Source organism: Dipteris shenzhenensis, chromosome 2 (assembly GCF_047967505.1).
Source record: "Dipteris shenzhenensis isolate YYH24624 ecotype China chromosome 2, Dip_SZ_1.0, whole genome shotgun sequence".
Lineage (NCBI taxonomy): Eukaryota > Viridiplantae > Streptophyta > Polypodiopsida > Gleicheniales > Dipteridaceae > Dipteris > Dipteris shenzhenensis.
Window position 1 is genome coordinate 54,218,934 of NC_141597.1, and position 18,537 is coordinate 54,237,470.

The 18,537-nt window shown below is 40.9% G+C and overlaps 1 protein-coding gene across 1 annotated transcript; it reads left to right on the plus strand.

Moving 5' to 3' along the window:
- The first annotated feature begins 8,750 nt into the window (after nt 1-8,750).
- Nucleotides 8,751-10,800, plus strand: LOC147904986 (large ribosomal subunit protein eL19y-like). The gene is made up of 5 exons (XM_087389224.1): nt 8,751-8,950; nt 9,737-9,859; nt 9,960-10,273; nt 10,363-10,415; nt 10,517-10,800. The coding sequence occupies exons 1-5, from the start codon at nt 8,839-8,841 to the stop codon at nt 10,539-10,541; spliced, it is 627 nt and encodes a 208-aa protein (XP_087245350.1). The 5' UTR covers nt 8,751-8,838; the 3' UTR covers nt 10,542-10,800.
- Nucleotides 10,801-18,537: the final 7,737 nt, after the last annotated feature.

The following is an 18,537-nucleotide window of genomic DNA, read 5'->3' on the forward strand; positions in this document are numbered from 1 at the left end:
AGGCCCAAATACCCCTTCATTCACAAAAGGGGTCCCTATGCAATGCTTCATTTCATGAACTTTGAGGCAAAAAAATACATTTTTGATTCAATTTTCTTGGATGATTTTGCTCAAAAAATCAAAAGCCCTATTTTAACGAGAGAATTTCTCATCAATTGAATCACCCTAATAGATAATGCTAGTATTATTGTAGAATTTTTCATGAATTGAATTCAAAGAGAATGCATTGAGGCATCCCAGTCCAACCGTAGCAGCCACCAGTGGTGGCAGGGGAATCATGCAAACCTTGTAGAAAAGTACACCAGCTCACATGTCACCATCCATTCACCCTAATCGATAATGTTGGTATTATTGTAGAAAATTTTAGCAAGTCCAATGCATTCATCCTAAGACCTCTTAGTGTTGTCTCAAAATTGCATCGGGTACTCCTCCACCCATTTGTTCACCCCTTAGACTAGCTAGCCTTAGAATGGTATGTTGTGCTAAAACTGAATATGGTGCCCACAACTATAGATGATTCCTACCAAGAGTGACACATAGATTTCACATCTTTGTCATTAATAGTCTCCATGATGGTTGAACACAAGATCAACGAACTAGCAAGCAGCTTAAGATGTTGAATACCATGTCTTGATAGGGACAAAATGGGCTTTATTTGGTAAGCATGTCAAACACCACATAGATGCTATTCAACACTATATTGGGAAATTTGGGAATCTCCCAAGTCCCATTTTAGAATTCCCAAATTCCCCAAATTTCCTAATATATCTTTTTTCTCATGTAGAAGATACAAAGCATAAACTAAAGTAGTAAAAGAATTATTTTCTTTCCATATCTTATGGATTTAATGGAAAAAAGTAATGCATTTACATTTGCATGTGAGCTTACATACAAAAACTAGTGTTTAGAAAAAACTCAAATCTCACAATGCATGCCTGATAGATGTCACATCTTTTTGTAATCTTTACAATGGGAAAGATGTAGGAATGATCATTCTTGTCAAAATTAGTGTGAAAACATAAGCAAATGTAATTAAATCTCGTAGTTTGCAAATAGTTCCTCCCCTACATCAACATCACGAGTTGTTTGTAAAATAATGTTTCCACATGCATCCTCATTGTTGTTAAACTCACAAGAATAACATGGTTCTAGAGTGCTGAGTACACATAGCATACATTCTCATAGTCCATACACTCTCTACAACTATTTATGCAGCCTCCCACATTACCATCATGTACATCACGAACAATGTACACTTGATTCTCTTCACCATCAACTCCTAGTTCCTCGAGAATATAATATTTTAGTGCTCAATGATTTAATGAGCATAGAGTCCTCCAATCAGAATATTTGTACTTTGGTCCTCCATATTGCATAATAGTTTTTCCGAGTGCAATGGTTTTGAGAGCAAATAAGCCAAGGCCAGGTCCAATAATTGTTGAATCAACAATCATGAAGGGAATCCCCTCACATAGAATTTCTCATGAACTTGGAGTGGTAAGGTAGACTATTTGAACTCATCCGATGAATAGTATATTTGCATAGAACACATACTTCTCATTTTCCAGTCTTCCAATCTACTAAGAATCACAAATTCAAGAATGAAATCAAAAGTCTAGAGACTACTAACAGAATACAATATATTATTGCATTAAAATGATCCACTATAGAAGATAAATTATACACCACACTTGCATATATTCCAATAATCATTTTTGTAAATAAAATCTTTAGAGTTGTGTTGTAGCACCATTAATGAATGGTTTGTCATATCCCAATTGTTGAGCAATGTGCATGGCCACCATGTCTTTTAAAGTAGACACACAATTAATTCGTCTCAACTTTGACACTGCTAATGAGCTTAAGTAAATAGGTGTATTTTGAGAAATACCTATAATTGGTGTTCGTGTATTGGATGGGGCTTCGGGAGGATTACCAGAATTCGAGCGACTGCGTTCGAGCGAGGTGATCATTCGAGCGAGGAATTTCATAACTTTTGACATTCTAGTGTGATGTTTTATGTTCAAAAAGTAGCCTTCATTGCTTACTTTTACAGTTGTTGTCCTACCCATGATATTGTGAGTAATCAATTGTCTTATAGACAATAACAATTTTTGAAAATGTTTGGCAATGTTTTTCAAGGGTCAACGAAGGAGGGGTGGAAGAAAGGGGTCACAGTATGTGTCTTTCTTGTGCAATTTCCATTTTCAAGGCAAAAAAATAATGGGAGGAGGAGCCTCCCTAGAGGCCGCGATATTGTGGCCTCTAGGGAGGCTCTTCTTGCCAATTTTATTTGGGCCATAACTTGGTCAATTGGACTCCAAATATGGTCATGTTTGTAGTCAAAACAATCGGAATGATATGAATGAATACATTTATCATGTTAAAGTGTCAAAATACTAGATCTTTAGAAAGTTTATACTTATCTTTGTTTCATGAGAGTCGGACCTTATCAAACTCTATATTTAATTATGACCATGGATTTTTCTCATATAGAGTATGGGTCCTTGGTTTCCTCCCTCCATCCTAGAGGTGTATACATGGTCAAGGACATATGAAGGTGATCCATATTTAGTTAGAATCATCATGGTCATAAGATGATCAATAATTTATTAGTTCCATAGTTTAAACATTTTATTCATGTGATCATTTTGTGTACAAAATGGATCAAATCATGTCGGTAGCATAAAAATCGATGAGCTACAAATAGTTGTTTATGAGAGATTTTGCTAGGAGAAGCTTCTATATTATCGGTGGGACTATTGTTGCCATGTATGTAACTCCATAAAATAAAGAAACCTATTCAACTCACGTGCTACCTTACATGATATTGAGTGATCGCCTCGAGGTATAAACATTGTAATATTTTTCCTTTTGTATCTATTGAATGATTGCTAACTTGCACGTATTTATTATTTATCGAATAATAGGTTTTCTCTTTGTATGTTGCCAAGAATTTTCCCTTTAGTATTCATTGAATGATTGCTAACTTGCATGGATTTATGAGTTATCCAATAGTAAGTTTAATCTTTGTAAGTTGCCAAGAATCATACAAAAAATAATTTAAAACAATCTGTAATAGTGTCATGTAGATTCAACCATTTTTACTAAAAATTTATTGCTCCTACATGTTTAGACAAAGTTCCTCATAAGTGTCGCTCGAACTTTGGGCTCGCTCGAACATAGTCGCTCGATGTTTTGACTTACCCGGGCTTCGGGAGTGTGCTTCACACCCTTTTCATCCTCAACACCTCTGATGTTGGAGTTGGTTGAAGAAGTATCTTTCTCTCCCACAATATTGATTGTATTCCATTCAATAATTACATTCACACAATGGGGATACAAAGGGTGTCCGAATCGCACTAGTGATTGACCATATCTCTCAAAGTTTATCACTTCACGCACATCCACTACTACCTCCAGACGAAACAAGAAGGGCAATAGCTCATCAATAAAAACCCAATCCTTTGTTGACCAAATGCCACCGTGAAAGTTCTCAAATAAAGTGTTAAGAAATTGCATGTAGCCCAGCTGAAGTACCAACCATTGTTTTCCCATGCATATACTTTCACAATTTTGACTTCTAGAAGCAACATTGTAAAAGAATTCCATTGAGAACCAATACAACACACAATTTGGTCAAGTTTCTGATCAGTAATATATTGGGTATATGGACTTCTTTTGCTTGATCTATTACACACTCACATGTAGACATCCTTCAATGTCAATAGTGAGCCATAATTTTTCTTAAACATGATTTGTGATTGAGATCAGTTGAAATTTTCAATACCAAACATTACAGAAAGTTTAGTCCATGATATCAAATTATTTATTCTAGAACTTTATACAAGAACGCTCTGAATGTTAAGAAAACATGACAATTCTATACAAGATTAAAGATAGCTAAGAATACTAGAGAACACCGTAAAAGAATGTACTTTGTATAGAATGTACCAAATGTTTCAGTAAATTTTGGACATGTGGTCAAATTTTTATGCTAAAACTATAAAAGATAGCTAAGAACACAAGAAAACATGAATACATGATGGGTAGGATGCATTGAAAGCCACTTAAATTAGGGCTTTATGTGAAAGGAAACATGCCAAACATGTAGTACAAGATGCATCCAAAGTTGATTGAGTGGCCATTGAGAGAAGATGGCATTGAATTGTGGAAGAGGGACAATTCTAGGGAGCCCATGCTTCCAACAGTCAGGGTCCCCAATGTTGGTACCCATGTTTGAATACATAAAGGAAAAGCAAGAGGTGGTGGTAGGGGGCATCAAAGGTTCATTGAGGTATTGGGAAAAATGGTCAATATCGTAAGGTCCAGATGTTGAGTTCATGCAGTACACTGTGATTGACTATTGGAAAAACGTGGTGGGTGCTCTACAAACTCCAAATATGCAGGAAGAAGAAGTGTTCAAAGATTTTTGGCCAAGGACACGTGGTGAAGGAACATCTATTGCAATGGATGACAAGGATGACTTAGAACAGTTGGAAAAACATGATGACCACTATTGTGGGCCTTCACGAAAAAGACCCAAAGATGCATTTAAGCTAATGGTGGATGTCAAGAATGGTGATTTTGTACTTATTCGGCCACCTAGAATCAATATACCCAATATGGCTTGGAGTTGCACAAAGTGAGAAGATGCAAACAGGACGTCAAAGAATTACAAAAAGATACTTGTACAATATTGGGAACCTGTTTGCATTTGATGAAATGCTACAGATGAAGAAGATTATTCAGGGTGTTGGGACAAATTTTGGATGTGCAACACAAAGGATCCTCAACGATGGGAGAGTATAGATAGTGTTGTATATGCATAGGAGTACTAAACTCCCCCAAAAAATAAAAATCCCATCAAAACATGTGGCAAAGGCCCAAGAAAATCTATGGTGGTCCTTTGGAGATGTATCTTTGTAATGCAACAGGATTATGGAAGCCTCATAAATGGTGTTAAACACCACCATATTGAGTATTTTTATAAACACCACCAAAGTGAGTATTTTCAATCCTATACCAGTGTGGATGCATATTTATAGTGCTATGAAAACTACAATCACACCATGCAAGTTCCATGCAACTATAAAAACATACTATCTTAGGGCTAGTTCCATATTAACAAAATTCCAAAAGTTAATGGGATTTTTCCCATTTGAGAATTCCCAAAGTAATTGAAAATTTCCAAATTCCTTAATACGGTGTTATTCCACCCTCTATTTGTAGAAGGTAGGTCAATGATGAAGTAGAGTTTGAGGTTAGGAAGGGACAAGTTCTGGCATGACCTAGCGAGAGAATAAGTTTGTGAGTAAATAGTAAGGTAGCATAGGGCTAGAGAGAGCAAAAAAGATTGTTGCCTCATAGAGCTTCTAGCCAAGTCAAGGCGAGGGAAGTTGAATTGGAGTCTAAGTGGAACAATCATGAGATTGTGCAGCCACGAGCTGTTGTAATGAAAGGATTACTTTTATTATACAAATGATGCTTGCTCCTTTGTGTTAACTTCATGTCTTTTGCTCAAGTACTTTGCTACTTGTCTTCATATAGTTTGCTCGAATAGTGTGTCGCCCTCTTTTAGTTACATTGACGTCTAATTTCATCCATCCTTGCATTGAGTAGGAAACCTTGCACAACAACCCACGGATTACAAGAGAGGGCATCTTCTCTTACGAGCACACTTGCATCGAGCTCGGTCACGGGGTAGTTAGCTAGTCAATTCGGGTGATCAAGAAAAAGATTGTCAACAAGGGCATTGCTTTTCTAAGCCATACAATCTTCTCAAACCATGTTTAAATAGATGCCATCTCTATCATGGCGCAAGGTTGCAATGTGCCAAAAGGTCAAAATGAGAGATCAAGGTTTTCCAAGGTTACTTAAAAGGGTGAATTCTCCATTATAGGATTTACTTGATCCCATGTTCCAATTTCAAGGGCTCTAAGTCTCCAAGGCCTCAACATAATGCATAGGTTTCTCCAAATATTGCTTTTGCCATACAAGAGAAGTCTTTCATTAATCAAAAAGGTCAAGGGAATTTTAAAAGGGGGAAGAGAAGGGGGTGACCAAATAATCCTCTTAATTTTCAAGCTCAAGCTCAAGCTCAACCCTCTTCCATTTTTTACTCTTAACCAATGGTCCATTTCGTATTCATTCCAATGCTCAGTATTCACATTCTCCTTTTTTGACAAGAATGACTTAATTATTAGTTCAAGGGAGCATAGTTTCTTTACCAATCTCTAAGATTCATGTCTTAGACTAGACCCATTGATAACAAGCTTAATCTATCAATATGGTGATTTTATATCTAGACTAGGAGTGCCAGTTCAATAGAAATTGGGCAATCATGTTAAAGATAATAAAAAGGCACTTCCTTTTCCATTGGGAGCTTGTTATATTATGCAATGTGCACCCAACTGAAAAACATTTAGTTTTAATCATTTTTTAAATTGGGGTACATTTATACTACACAGTCCATTAGTCTATAAGATAAACTAATGGGTTGTTTGGTATAAATGTACCCTAGTTACATTTAAACTAATGGATTGTGTAGTATAAATGTGACTGGGTACATTTATACTCCACAGTCCATCAATTTAACTTTTAGCTTTCCAAATAGTACTCATCTTATGTTGTTTTGAGTTGATCTCACCCTAAATTTTTAAATCTAGAATTTACTATTAAATAGTTTTAAACAAAAAAAGCACTAACCATCTGCTTTTGTAATGTAGCATATCTTTCCCGACAAAACCCCCCATTACCATTTTTTTTCATTGAAAAGGAAACCTTCTAGATATGCTCTTTGTAAATGCACTAAAAAAAGAAAAGAGACTGGCTACCTTGCAGTTGAGGTTTTTGAAAATGTTTGTTAAAAAAAAGTTGCAGCACAAGTTTCTCAAGTACCTAATTTTAGGGTGTTAAAGTCCAAGTATTCTTAAGATTGGAGGGAATTAATTCAAAATTTTAATTCTCCTTTTGCCCCCTATATTAGATTCTATAGACATTGCTGAAACTGCATCTTTCATTAATGAACTAAAAACATAAGGTTGAGATGAGACACCTTGTACAAACTAAAACCCATTTGTAATTTTGAGCTTCTCCCATTGCCCCTTACTACGTTTCAGCCATTGCTCTTTATTAAACAACTTAGTCATAACAATCTTTAGCTATACTTATTAAGCTATTGATACTATTTTTGGAAGTTACCAAAGAAGATGAAAGGTAAGCATTCAAGATTCCTCACTTGGACAAGCAAATGAGGGGCTTATTGGATCAGGCTTAAAGAAACACTATGGTAAGAAGTAGCCCCAAAGTAGTACTTAGTGATTGATTGATTGAGGTGAGTAATGGCCCAAAAAGGTTGACTCAAAACACAACCCTTTGGAATAGGGAAGATGTGGAGTCACCTATAGTTTCTTGTATTAACACCCAAGAACATTACAAGAGTGGGTATGAAGAGTTTTAATAAGACACCTCTTGCACAGGTTGCTTGGATGACACCATTCTGAAGAAGTTTGTTGACAAAGGCCACTCCTCCCAAGTTCATACATTATAAGAGTAGGCACTAGGTGCAAAGAAGTACTAATAAGTAATTGATGGAAACCTTATTGACTAGGTAGAGGTTGATCTAAGGCCAAGACTTTCTTGCTATGATTTGCACACCAAGTGTATTGCAAGGCCAGTCTTAGCTGTGGACAGTGAGGTGTGAAGAAGCCCCTTGTTCTAAATAAATTCCCCTATGGTATCATCATTATATAAATATTACTACTTGTCTTGACAGATAAATACCACGTTCAATGCAACAGTGAGCACTAGGTGCCAAGCAGTATTCAATCATTGACCTTCAATTTGTGGGTACCTTGGCGAATGTGTTGAGGACCAACTCCTTTTTTATTTGGGGTGAAAAAAGAAACTTATATTAGAAAAGCAAATGAAAAATACCCCCCAGTTTATTCAAATAGTTTGCCAAAATTTTTTTTTTTTTCAAGAAAGATACTTCTATTAAGTAAGAGAAAAAACCCGCAAGAGCAAGCTCAAAGCGGAATACATCATGAAATCATGAGGATAAATAAAAAACCCCCTCAGTGTGAGGTGGAAAACAACCAAGGCTGAGGCTGAAAGTGCCACCTCAACCCTGTAGTAGTCTCAGAGAAGAAAGGAGAATCCTTCCATTTTAGAGCCTTAGTGGCTACAAGAAGCTGCAAAAACCTATTATTAAAATATTCTAAGGTCAATAATACTTCACTCATATCTTTTAGGATCCGAGCATGTTGGAATACTAGCATATTGCACTGCTTCCGTACGAAGTGCAGCATTGTGGATGTGATCATGTTCCAAAGACAGAGTTGTGAGCCATTCATCTTCCCGAGGGCCAACTCTTTCCAAGTTTCTGGACGTTGTTTTAAATTTTAAATTTGTTCTTTTTTTTTGCGAAAAATACTCTACATATATTATTTATAAAGGAAAATTGAGTCTCAACTCTTTGAGGATGACATATTTTCCTCAACTGTAGGGCTTACAAGTCAGAAATAATCCACCCTCCAGGCCTTGAACGCCATCCTCAAAGAGGATTCTATAGTGTGAGAGACCGCAGTGGGCACGAGGGGCACATAAGTCCGTGGCCTAAACTGACAAGGCAGCGACGAGGGGTGTCAAGTTTCTTGAAGTGCACAACAAGTAGGGTGCAAGGCAAGGGGGAAGGGGACTAGGAGGTGGAAAAGAGGCCCTGTCTTGATATGCTATAAAGTCTCCTCATCCGTGTCTTTTTCATCATCATCATCATCTTCTTCTTCTCTACTTGTACCTTTGTAGGGTTTTGAGTAGCCGGGAGCTTTGTTGGCTATGGTGTCTCTCAAGCTGCAGAAGCGCCTCGCGGCCAGCGTCCTCAAGTGTGGCAAGCGTAAAGTCTGGCTCGATCCCAATGAGATCAATGAAATTTCCATGGCCAATTCCCGTAGGTTTACCTTACTCTCCTTGCAGCCGCTCTTGTTTTGCCTTCTTGGATTGGCTCTCTTTCTGCACCACACTTGCACAAATCCAATGCGTCTCCGACATCTAGGACGTGAAGTTTTGTCCTTTCTATTTTTTGGCGTCACTTTTCGTCTACCTACGGATTTGGCGCCGGCAGTGGATTCTCAGAATGGGGACGTTTAGTTCGACTACAATGTTAGGCAGCTTGTCTGTGCCTCCTCATTCAAAAATGACCTTGTAAGCATAGGATCTAGCAGCGCCAGGTGTTTGGTGGAGGCGCATAACTCTGGAGGCCGGGATGTAGAACGGCGAAACACTGACTTCCTGTCGAAACTTTTGCAAGTGAACTGAAGTCTTCGATTTGGATAAGTTTGCCAATTCGATTTTAACTTACTTGAATGGCGTGCGATTCGCAGTATTGGATAGATCGAGGTCCTGGGCAGCTATTCCATGTTTTTGTCTTTTGACTCTAAGGCGTAGGAATTCCCAGCTCTTATACTTTTGGTGTCTTATTCCTCGTGATCTTTTTGAAACTCCTCTACTACGAGCCTGACCTTTCAGGTTTCAGCATCGCGAATGCATCCCACGTTATTGTTTATCATACCCTAGCGTTCATTGCATAAGCAACTTCTGAAGATTTCATTTTCAACGTTCAGGAACTATTTCAACATAGAGGAGACCTGATGTGGTCATACTCCCGTTTGTGCTTCTGTTGTCTTGTTGAGGATCATTTTCTATGGCTATGGAATAAGTGCCTATTTATCTTCAGGGCAAAATATTCGAAAGCTCGTGAAGGATGGCTTTGTGATCCGAAAACCAAACAAGATCCACTCACGAGCAAGGGCTAGGCGTGCTTTGGAGGCCAAAAGGAAGGGTCGCCATTCTGGATATGGTACAGATTTCACCTTATAGAAGGCATTATTCCAAAGAAGAATGTTTGTGGTCAGATTTGCTGTAAGTATTTTTTTCCCCTTTGGGCATGACTGTCATAGGTAAGAGGCATGGTACAAGGGAGGCCAGGCTGCCAACAAAGATTCTGTGGTTGAGGCGTATGCGCGTCCTCCGTCGCTTGTTACGCAAGTATAGAGAAGCTAAGAAGATAGACAAGCACATGTATCATGACATGTATATGAAGGTAAAGGGTAACGTGTTTAAGAATAAGCGGGTGCTAATGGAAAGCATCCACAAGTCTAAAGCAGAGAGAGCACGAGAGAAGACACTGTCTGATCAATTTGAAGCCAGGAGAGCAAAAAATAAAGCAATTCGTGATCGGAAAAGTGCCAGGAGAGAGGAGCGCTTGGCTCAGGTGGGATTTTCCCTTAGCTTGTCCCTCTTTACCATCACATGTGGCTAATCATCCCGAGTTGCTGATTTATGCTGGCTCTTTATGTTTAGGGACTTGGTACCGAGACCACGCCAGCTGCAGCAGTAACCACTTCTGCTCCTGAGTATGCCCTCAACTCCCTTTCTATGATTTTCAAAATTTAGGTGAGGAATTGGATTTCTGATATAATTGATTTCTAGTCACACATTGCATCTGTATTGACAGGGTCACAAAGAAGTCCAAGAAATGAATTACAGCAAATTTCTGGCTAAAAGCCAGAACTGTTTTGTGATGTTTAGACTGAGCTGAAGATTGATACTGTACAATGAATTTGTATTCTTGAGCTGAGCATTTGAGGAGTGAAACTCAAATGTAACGTGCTAATTAATATTGTGCACGTTGGATAAACGATACCTTTAAAGCATTCCTTTATCCAACTGTTTTACAGAATTAATTTTCATTATTTTTGTATGGGTCATTGGTAACGATACTATGAAGAAATTTTATTCGTGGCTTTTATAAAATTTTGAAATCTTTTTAGAAGCTGAAACCTCCTAGGCTTTTAAAACCAAATTCTTCAAATTAATGAGGGTTTTTCCAATTGAAAAATGTGTATTTTAATCTCCGGCATTTTTGCTGCAAAAAATGAAATAAATGACAGTTTACAGATTTGCATTCTTTGTAATTGGTAGCTTGTCAGAAATAAATAGGGAATGCTTTCTGTAGCCAACCACAGTAAGCCCATGGATTTGCTGTAGTCGTTCCTCTTGCTGCATGCTCTCTAAGGGTGTGACTGGCTAAGTGGTGGATGGGAGACAATGGCCAGGGGCCCCTTATTATAGAGGGGGAGTGCCCCTTATGATAGAGGAGGGGTCTGCCCCGTAGGCCGACTTGGTCTGCTGGCTGGCTGATGTGCGAGCTTTGGCAAACCTTGTAGGGGCAGCCAAGGCCCTTGGACCTATGGCTGGCTGACCTGATCTGGCTGACGAGGCCCTAAGCGTTGGGGACCCACTGACGGTAGATCTGACCCAGGTCAGGTCCTTTCAGGGGCCTTTCAGGCCCTATAATGCCCCTGCCTTTCCAGCCCGTGGGGCAATCCAGCCCTGGGTGGCTGGGCCTTGTTTGCTGGCAGCCAGATGTGCCTACCCACATGCAGCCCATCTTACTGCCCATGTGGCAGTCAGGAATAGGGAAATCTGGTCACAGGGCAGTTTCATCCAATGCAGATGGCAGCCCATCTAATGCCCTCTTGCTAGCCCCAATCCCTAACCTATTGCAGGTGTAGAGCGTCCTTGTCCAGGGAATGCCCGTCTTTGACACCCCCTCAATGACTGGGCCTACACCTACTCAATGAACAATATGCTCTAAAAGATCTTGTAAAAGAGCACTTGTGAATAGTTTAGAAGGTGTCCTAGTACTGGTCTGTAGATCTGTCCTTCCTCCAAGATCACCTCTACACCTCTGTTGGGAGTCCACGATTTGTGAAATAATGGCTATAGCCAAATAGCCTTCGTTGAGACTTCGTCTTAGTGTTCTCTCTTTTGCCATATCACCTATGTCCTCTATTAGTGAGTTTATCTATACTTCCTACCTAAACCTTCTAAAGGCTCTTATTCTCAACAAGTTTTTCCTATACTTATAACTTGATCCAAAGATTTTTCAATGGAGAATGAAAAGGTGATTGAGCCAAGGTCTGAAAGAGCTTCAAAATTTCATGCAAAGGTGAGACTTAAGACATTTGCCTCCTATTATAGGGTCTTTCCACTATGCACTTGGAAATGTTGTAAAAAATGTATAGTAAAAGGGTTTAAAAAAATTTACCCTCATAAATAGGAGGGATGGGGTTCCTCCCCTTAGAGAAAGATCCTTTCTCTTGTCCGCATGTTTTACCCTTCCTCGCCTGCCTCTCTCGTCCACATGTTATCTCTTCCTCACTTGCTTTTTCACCTATTAATAATTTTTGAATTCTTTTCAATTGGGAATAGAGTGCGTACCATTCGTGGAAGTTTGTTCACCCTAGCATCATCCTTGTACCTTTATTTAGATGCTTGCGTGTCAAAAATTATAGTGGATGTTTGGCGATTTTGTTAAAAAAGCATTGATACAAGGCGGTGAAAAAGATCCCATTCTGTAGCAATGCTAGTGCCTCAAAAAATCAAAGTTAAGTATATGTGTGTAATTGTTTGGAAAACCATCGAGTAGTTAGTTGGAAATAATTGAGGCAAAGTCATGTCGTTTAGGCATTGGAAAAGTAACACACTATAGGTATTTTGTAAAATAAGTTTATTTTTGTTTTCAGAATGAGATTACATCACATAAAAACAACTTCGAAATAGTGCATGCTTATACTTCACACAAACAACTAAGTAGATGATGGAAAGGCAGCCCTTTCCTTTTCTCATGGTAGCAAGTCCTTGTTACTAGGTCGATTAGCTTTCCTCTAGTAGGAACAATGCCGATTCCTCAAGCATGAGTGGCTTGTAGTTGTTATGCTAGTAACAAGCCCTTTGAAAGTATGTTGAGGATGAGCATGGCTAAATTGGTTCATATCTAGAGGAAGAAGGAGGAGGAGGAGGGAAGAGGGAGGAGGAAAGAGGAGGAGGAGGGAGGAGGAGGAGGAGGAGGGAGGATTGCAAGGGTGACAGCATGCTTGAACACGATCACATAAGAAAGCATTTTCTCTCTAGTTTGGTATTTCTCTCCTTCTAGATCTTGATTTTTCAAGTATGATCAGATCTCTTCTAGAGAGGATTTTGGCTATCCTCGTCCCACTAGATTTCTCAAGTTGTATTTGAAGCTGAAGATATTAAAAGCGGAAGATTTGCCGCTCCTCCACACATGCTTTGATTGGTCCTTGGTGCCATAGAGGCAACAATGGCTCATCAAGGGGAGGCATGCTTCTTAATAGATCTAGATGCTCTACAACCTTTCAGATTTAGGGCTATCACATGGCTAGGATTGATGCAGTGCTCCCGCTCCCTAGCCAATCTCGCCCTATATCTTTAGTAGAGGATAGTGCTTGGGAGAGTTTCTAGCATCGCTACTTGGAACATCTAGGTCGCCCATTGTAGCTTGGTGATGGGAGGCTAGTAGATCCCTCTGATAGCCTCTCTTGTCACCATATGGCAAGATATCATCTATGCCCTTCATGCCATTTGGGAGGAACCACCAAAAGAGGGGAGCATCTTTGCAAGGCATGGCCTATAAGAAATTTCTATATCCTCACTGCAAGAGGTATTAGTTGGTTGTATAGTCCAGCAGCTTGGTTGCTAGTTCTTGTTCCAGAGACTCCCTCGGCAAGGTGCTGGGTTCTTTGGAAACAAGATGGTTTCTCTTATGATAACAAAGATTCCTTTAATTTTTCCCCATGGGCAGTACCTTTTGGTCTTTGTTGATTTGTACGGTTGTTTTTTAAGCATTAATAGAAGTTTCTTTCATTGGGAAAAGAAGCTAAAGAGATTGAATCCCTTTCCGTTCAAATTTTGGATGGTAGATCAAAGGCTGGTCATGCCCATGGGTGTGCTAAAATATATCTGCATCAGAATTAGTCGAACTTCCCTCACCTTGATCTTCATGGTCAAGATCTAGAGTGAAGGAGAATACTCCATTTGCTAGGACGGTTGTGCATGAAGGGCACCAAGATTCTCGATGATTGGGGATGGGAAAACCTCACAAAAGACACAGCTCCAAGGATCATATCCCTCCCTTTTCTAGATAGGTGGCTAGTACATCAACACTTATTTCTCAAATTTGAGTGGAATCCTGTTCCATTCCTTCATTGATGTATCTTTGGGGAATGTGGCTATGTGTTAGGAGTGCAGTCTAGGACAACAAGCATTGTGTGTGTAATCCAGCCTTTGAAACTCTCCTAGAGATTGAGACAATTCCGTTATAGGATTCCAATGGGAATTGACACAAAGAAACTTAGAATACTAGAGAGTGCAACTCCTTCAAGTTGGCGTGATGGTACATTATGTTGTGTTCTGTTGTTGGAACATAGGCTTGAGTATAGTATCAATACTTGGTGGGGACCAGGGATTGGATCTTGTGCTTGCCTCTCAATCTCAAATTGAGCTTGTTTCTTTTGTACGCATTGTTGAAGGGTCTGAAATCGAGCCTTCTTCACTTCTACATTTAGGTATGGAGCTTCTTTTATTTGAGGCTCGGGAGCTAATGTGGATGAGGTTGGCTGCTCATTGCTTGGTGGAGGTAGAGGCACTTGTGCTTTCTTTTGAAGAAGTCATCTTGATTGAATTGGAATATTAGGATCCTTGGTGGCCTCTTTTTACTGGCGTGTAATTACATTCACAGGTTCTGATATTATGCTTGCCAACCCTAGACTTTGATTGTCCACCCCAATAATGCCAATTAGGACATTACGCTAAGCCTCAATTAGTTGTGAGACCTTATTTTTCATTAAACAATCCATACAAGCATCGCCTATGCCACAATATCTGCAGAGTGGTTGGAAAGTAGCGGGGCTACCATGATGAGGGCACTCTATGATCCGGTGATTTTCTCCACAATCGTAGCACTTGATTGGCTCTCGATATTTGTTGGGTCAAACTTGATTTGCATAGACTGGTATTAAACCTTTTGCACCTTCAACATAGTACACTGGGTACTCGGCTTCATACTCGAATTGTGAATCCACTTCCTCGGCTTGAAGTTGTTGTATTGGAACTACTGAAGGGGCTAGATTTGTCACTCTTGGATATGGTCATGGATTTGGATTCCTAAGTAATTGTAGGACTTGTGTCCGAACAAGAATAGGATTCAGCCTCGGAGCTAGGGGCGCTTGTGCAAGTGCCAGTTGCTTGTACACTAGTATGGGTGCCGGTTGGTATTGTTGAGGTCGAGGAAGGTTGTTGCACATGTTGAAGATGCAACTATTTTCATCATAGATATGGCACCACAACCTTGGCGATGGATTTGCTTGTGCAGTGATCTTGGCTCTTAGGACCGGGCATTCATTTGCTGTATGATTGGCCATGCAGTTTGGGCACCATACATTTTCTCGCCATGGATAAGTCTGAGGTGGCAGCTGAGACATGTGAAGCTTCTGTTTAGTGGCCTGCATCATTTCTTCTTTTAGCTTCATGGTCATGGCCTCTAAGCGATCTTCATTAGACAGTTCAGCAGTGGACTTGGATTTTTCCTTTTCAAAGTGCTTATCTCATGCACTGGATCTTCCATCATCACTGCTGGTGTCAGAGTCGGTCATGCCATCCTTGATGTCAATGGCTGCCGTGCATCAGCAGCATTGAATGTTTCATAACTGCTAATCTTTTTTATGTCTTTGCAGATTTTCTTCCTTAGGCCTGCAAACAATGAACCAGGCTAAGAGGTACTTAGCATTGGAGCATGGGTCACATTTGGAAATTAAGCATTTCATCTTGCCCAAGTACGTGCGTACATCTTCTCGGCGACCTTGTTCGAGCTTGCTTAGTTGGAGAGTGGGATCATCTTGTAGGCTCTCCGTCTAAAAGTGCCTCTTGAATTCAGTTTGCAGCAGGGCCCATGTGGCTCTTTCTTCCACTAGGAGGTCTAGGTACCATTTTGAGGCTTTATCGATTAAGGCCATGGGGAACCAACTGACCTTGGTTTCATTGGATTCATCTCCACTTGCTCAGCATGCGGCATCAAAATGCTGGAGGAATTGGGCTGGATCGCCTCTACTATTATATTTGGGAAGTTCGAGTTTGCCTAAGGGAAGCCTGGCTTGATTGTTATTATTGTTGCCAAAAATGTTGCAATTGTTAAAGAAATTATTCCCCTCTACATCGAGGTCAAGATCCCCATCATCGCGACAGCGCCCGGCCATGTTGTGTCGTGGAGGAGTTAAAGGGATTTCTTGAATTTCAAGGGGGAAAGTGAGGTAGAGGATCATCAGAGGCATTGGCCGTAGCGAAGTTGTATGCAGATTTGGCAAGCATTGGTGTCAAAGGCATTGGTCGAAGCGTAGCTACATGCAGATTTGGTGAGAGGTGGAACGAGTGTCTCTGCATGCAGATTTGGTGAGAGGTGGAACGAGTGATGTAGTTGTGTTAGGAGGGTTAGAGATGTGTTTGTGTTGTAGGGATCATCGTGTTAATAATGTGCCTAGATTGTCCCACATGTTAATAATGTGCCTAGGATTGTCCCACATGTGTAGGAAAATTGCTGATGCAGAAAGATCATGAATCGGAGGTCTCAGCGGAATTTTATGAGCGAATAAGTGAGAAAAGGGGCTCATATGGGGGCACAAATTAATGAGTGTTAGGGATGCCAAAATGGTGTGCAATGAGTTGGAAAAATGCCCCATAGCGTGGTGTTTCTGTGTGTGAAACCGTGGTTCAAATGGGGTCAAGTTTGGCCACCAAATGAATGAGTTACGAGGGGTTAAAATAGGGGTTTTTGGGGGGGTTCCTTTGCACAAAAGTACGGTGTGAATGGACTTTAGTGGGAAGTAATTGAACTAGAGAACAGTTAGTCTAATTGCCTAGTTACACTAACTGCTTAGTTACTCTAATTGTGAGTTAGTCTAACCTAGATTAATCTAACCTAACCTAACTATGGATCGAACTAACTATAGTTAGCTAAACTAACTATAGTTCATTGAACTAACTATACTACAGTTAGGCTAACCTAACCAAATCCTAACACAAACCCACACTAGGTTAGCCTAACCTAGCCTAGGTTTGAATTTGGGTAAATTTTAAATTTTTATTTTTTTAAAAATAAACTTTTTTATGAAGGCGAAAAAATTCAAGTGAAAAATTTTCCATCAAAAAAATTTTCCGTCAAAAAATTTCGACAAAAATTTGTCGTCGCCTCCGTAGGTGATTCTGCATATCCACCATTGCCGCAGGTGGTGGTGGAGGGGGAAGAGGGGTGGGGAGGGAGTAGAGGTGGGTGGAGGAGGAGGAGCAGTGGGGGAGGAGGAGGGGTGGGGGAGGGTGGAGGTGGGTGGAGGGGGAAAAGGGGGGGGGGTAGAGGGGGGAGGAGGAGGAAAAAGGGGGGAGGTGGAGGGGGAAGGAGGAGAGGGAGAGGAGGAGGAGGAGGAGTAGGGAGGAGGGGGGGGAAGGGGTGGTGGAGGAGGAAGGGGGTGGGGGCGGGGGGGGGGGGGAGTGGAGGAGGGGGGTGGGTGGTGGAGGAGAAGGAGGGGGAGGGAGGGGGGGAGGTGGTGGAGGGGGGGGGGGGTGGAGGAGGAAGAGGGAGGGGGGGGGAGTGGAGAAGGTGGGGGGGGGTAGGGGGGAGGTGGGGGGGGGGGGGGGGGGAGGTGTGAAGGCAGAAAGGTGGGGAAGGGGGCAGGGGAGGGGTAGGGGGGAAGCGGTGGGGGGGAGGTGTGGGGGTGGAAGGGGGGGGGTGATGGGGGGTGGTGGTGGAGGGGGGAGGGGGGGTTTCAACTAGTAAATTAGAAGGAAGGGTTAAAAAAAATTAAGAACCTGTGAGGCATGGATGGTGCTAGTAGAGTAGACAAATGAAGGCACAATTAGAGAAGCTTGAGGGACGAGCGATGTGGCAGTGCAGAGTGGGGACAGCGTGTCAAGCAGAGCTCAATGCTAGTGTCAGTGGGATTAGATGGCGGGGTATCTTAGTCAACTCCTAGTCATGGGAGAGGCCTCTTATATTGGCAAGCAAAGTACAATCGGGGCGGCAAAGTGCAGTCAAGGATGGGAGAGTCGAGGCTGCGAGCTACGCATTGGGAGGCACAGAGCACTGTTGACGGAGTCACGGAGGCATAGTCAGAGGCACAAAAGGCAATGGGACACATGGGGGTGGGGGGTTCTTTTACCTAAATAGTGAAGGTCCTTAATAAAGAAGGAATTAAAATAAGGGGGGGTAAAATAAAAAATTAAGTGAAGGAGGTCTAGAGAGACCTTGGGGAGTGCGAGAGCCGTAGTACGACTCTGAGTAGTTAGAAGTAAGAGGTGAGGATGGAGGAGTGTAGAGAGGTTTAGGGAACTGTTTAGGAGGATTAGTTCCGTGTAGTTTAGTTTGAGGTGTGTAGCATAAATAGAAAAATAGGAAAAAATATCTAAGAAATAGGAAAATAATAAATTTCTCATCTTATGGGTGTACATAAAATATGTATACAATTGGTACAAAAGGGTCGAATCCATCAGGTAGTCCAGGCTCCAAGGTCCGGGTCCACTCCCAAAAAAAAAAACAAAAAAAATTCAGATCTTATGACTTCCCTAATTTTTCTTGCATTTTGCTTTTCAATACTAGTTCTATTCTCTTGTTCAATTGTTTCCATTTCC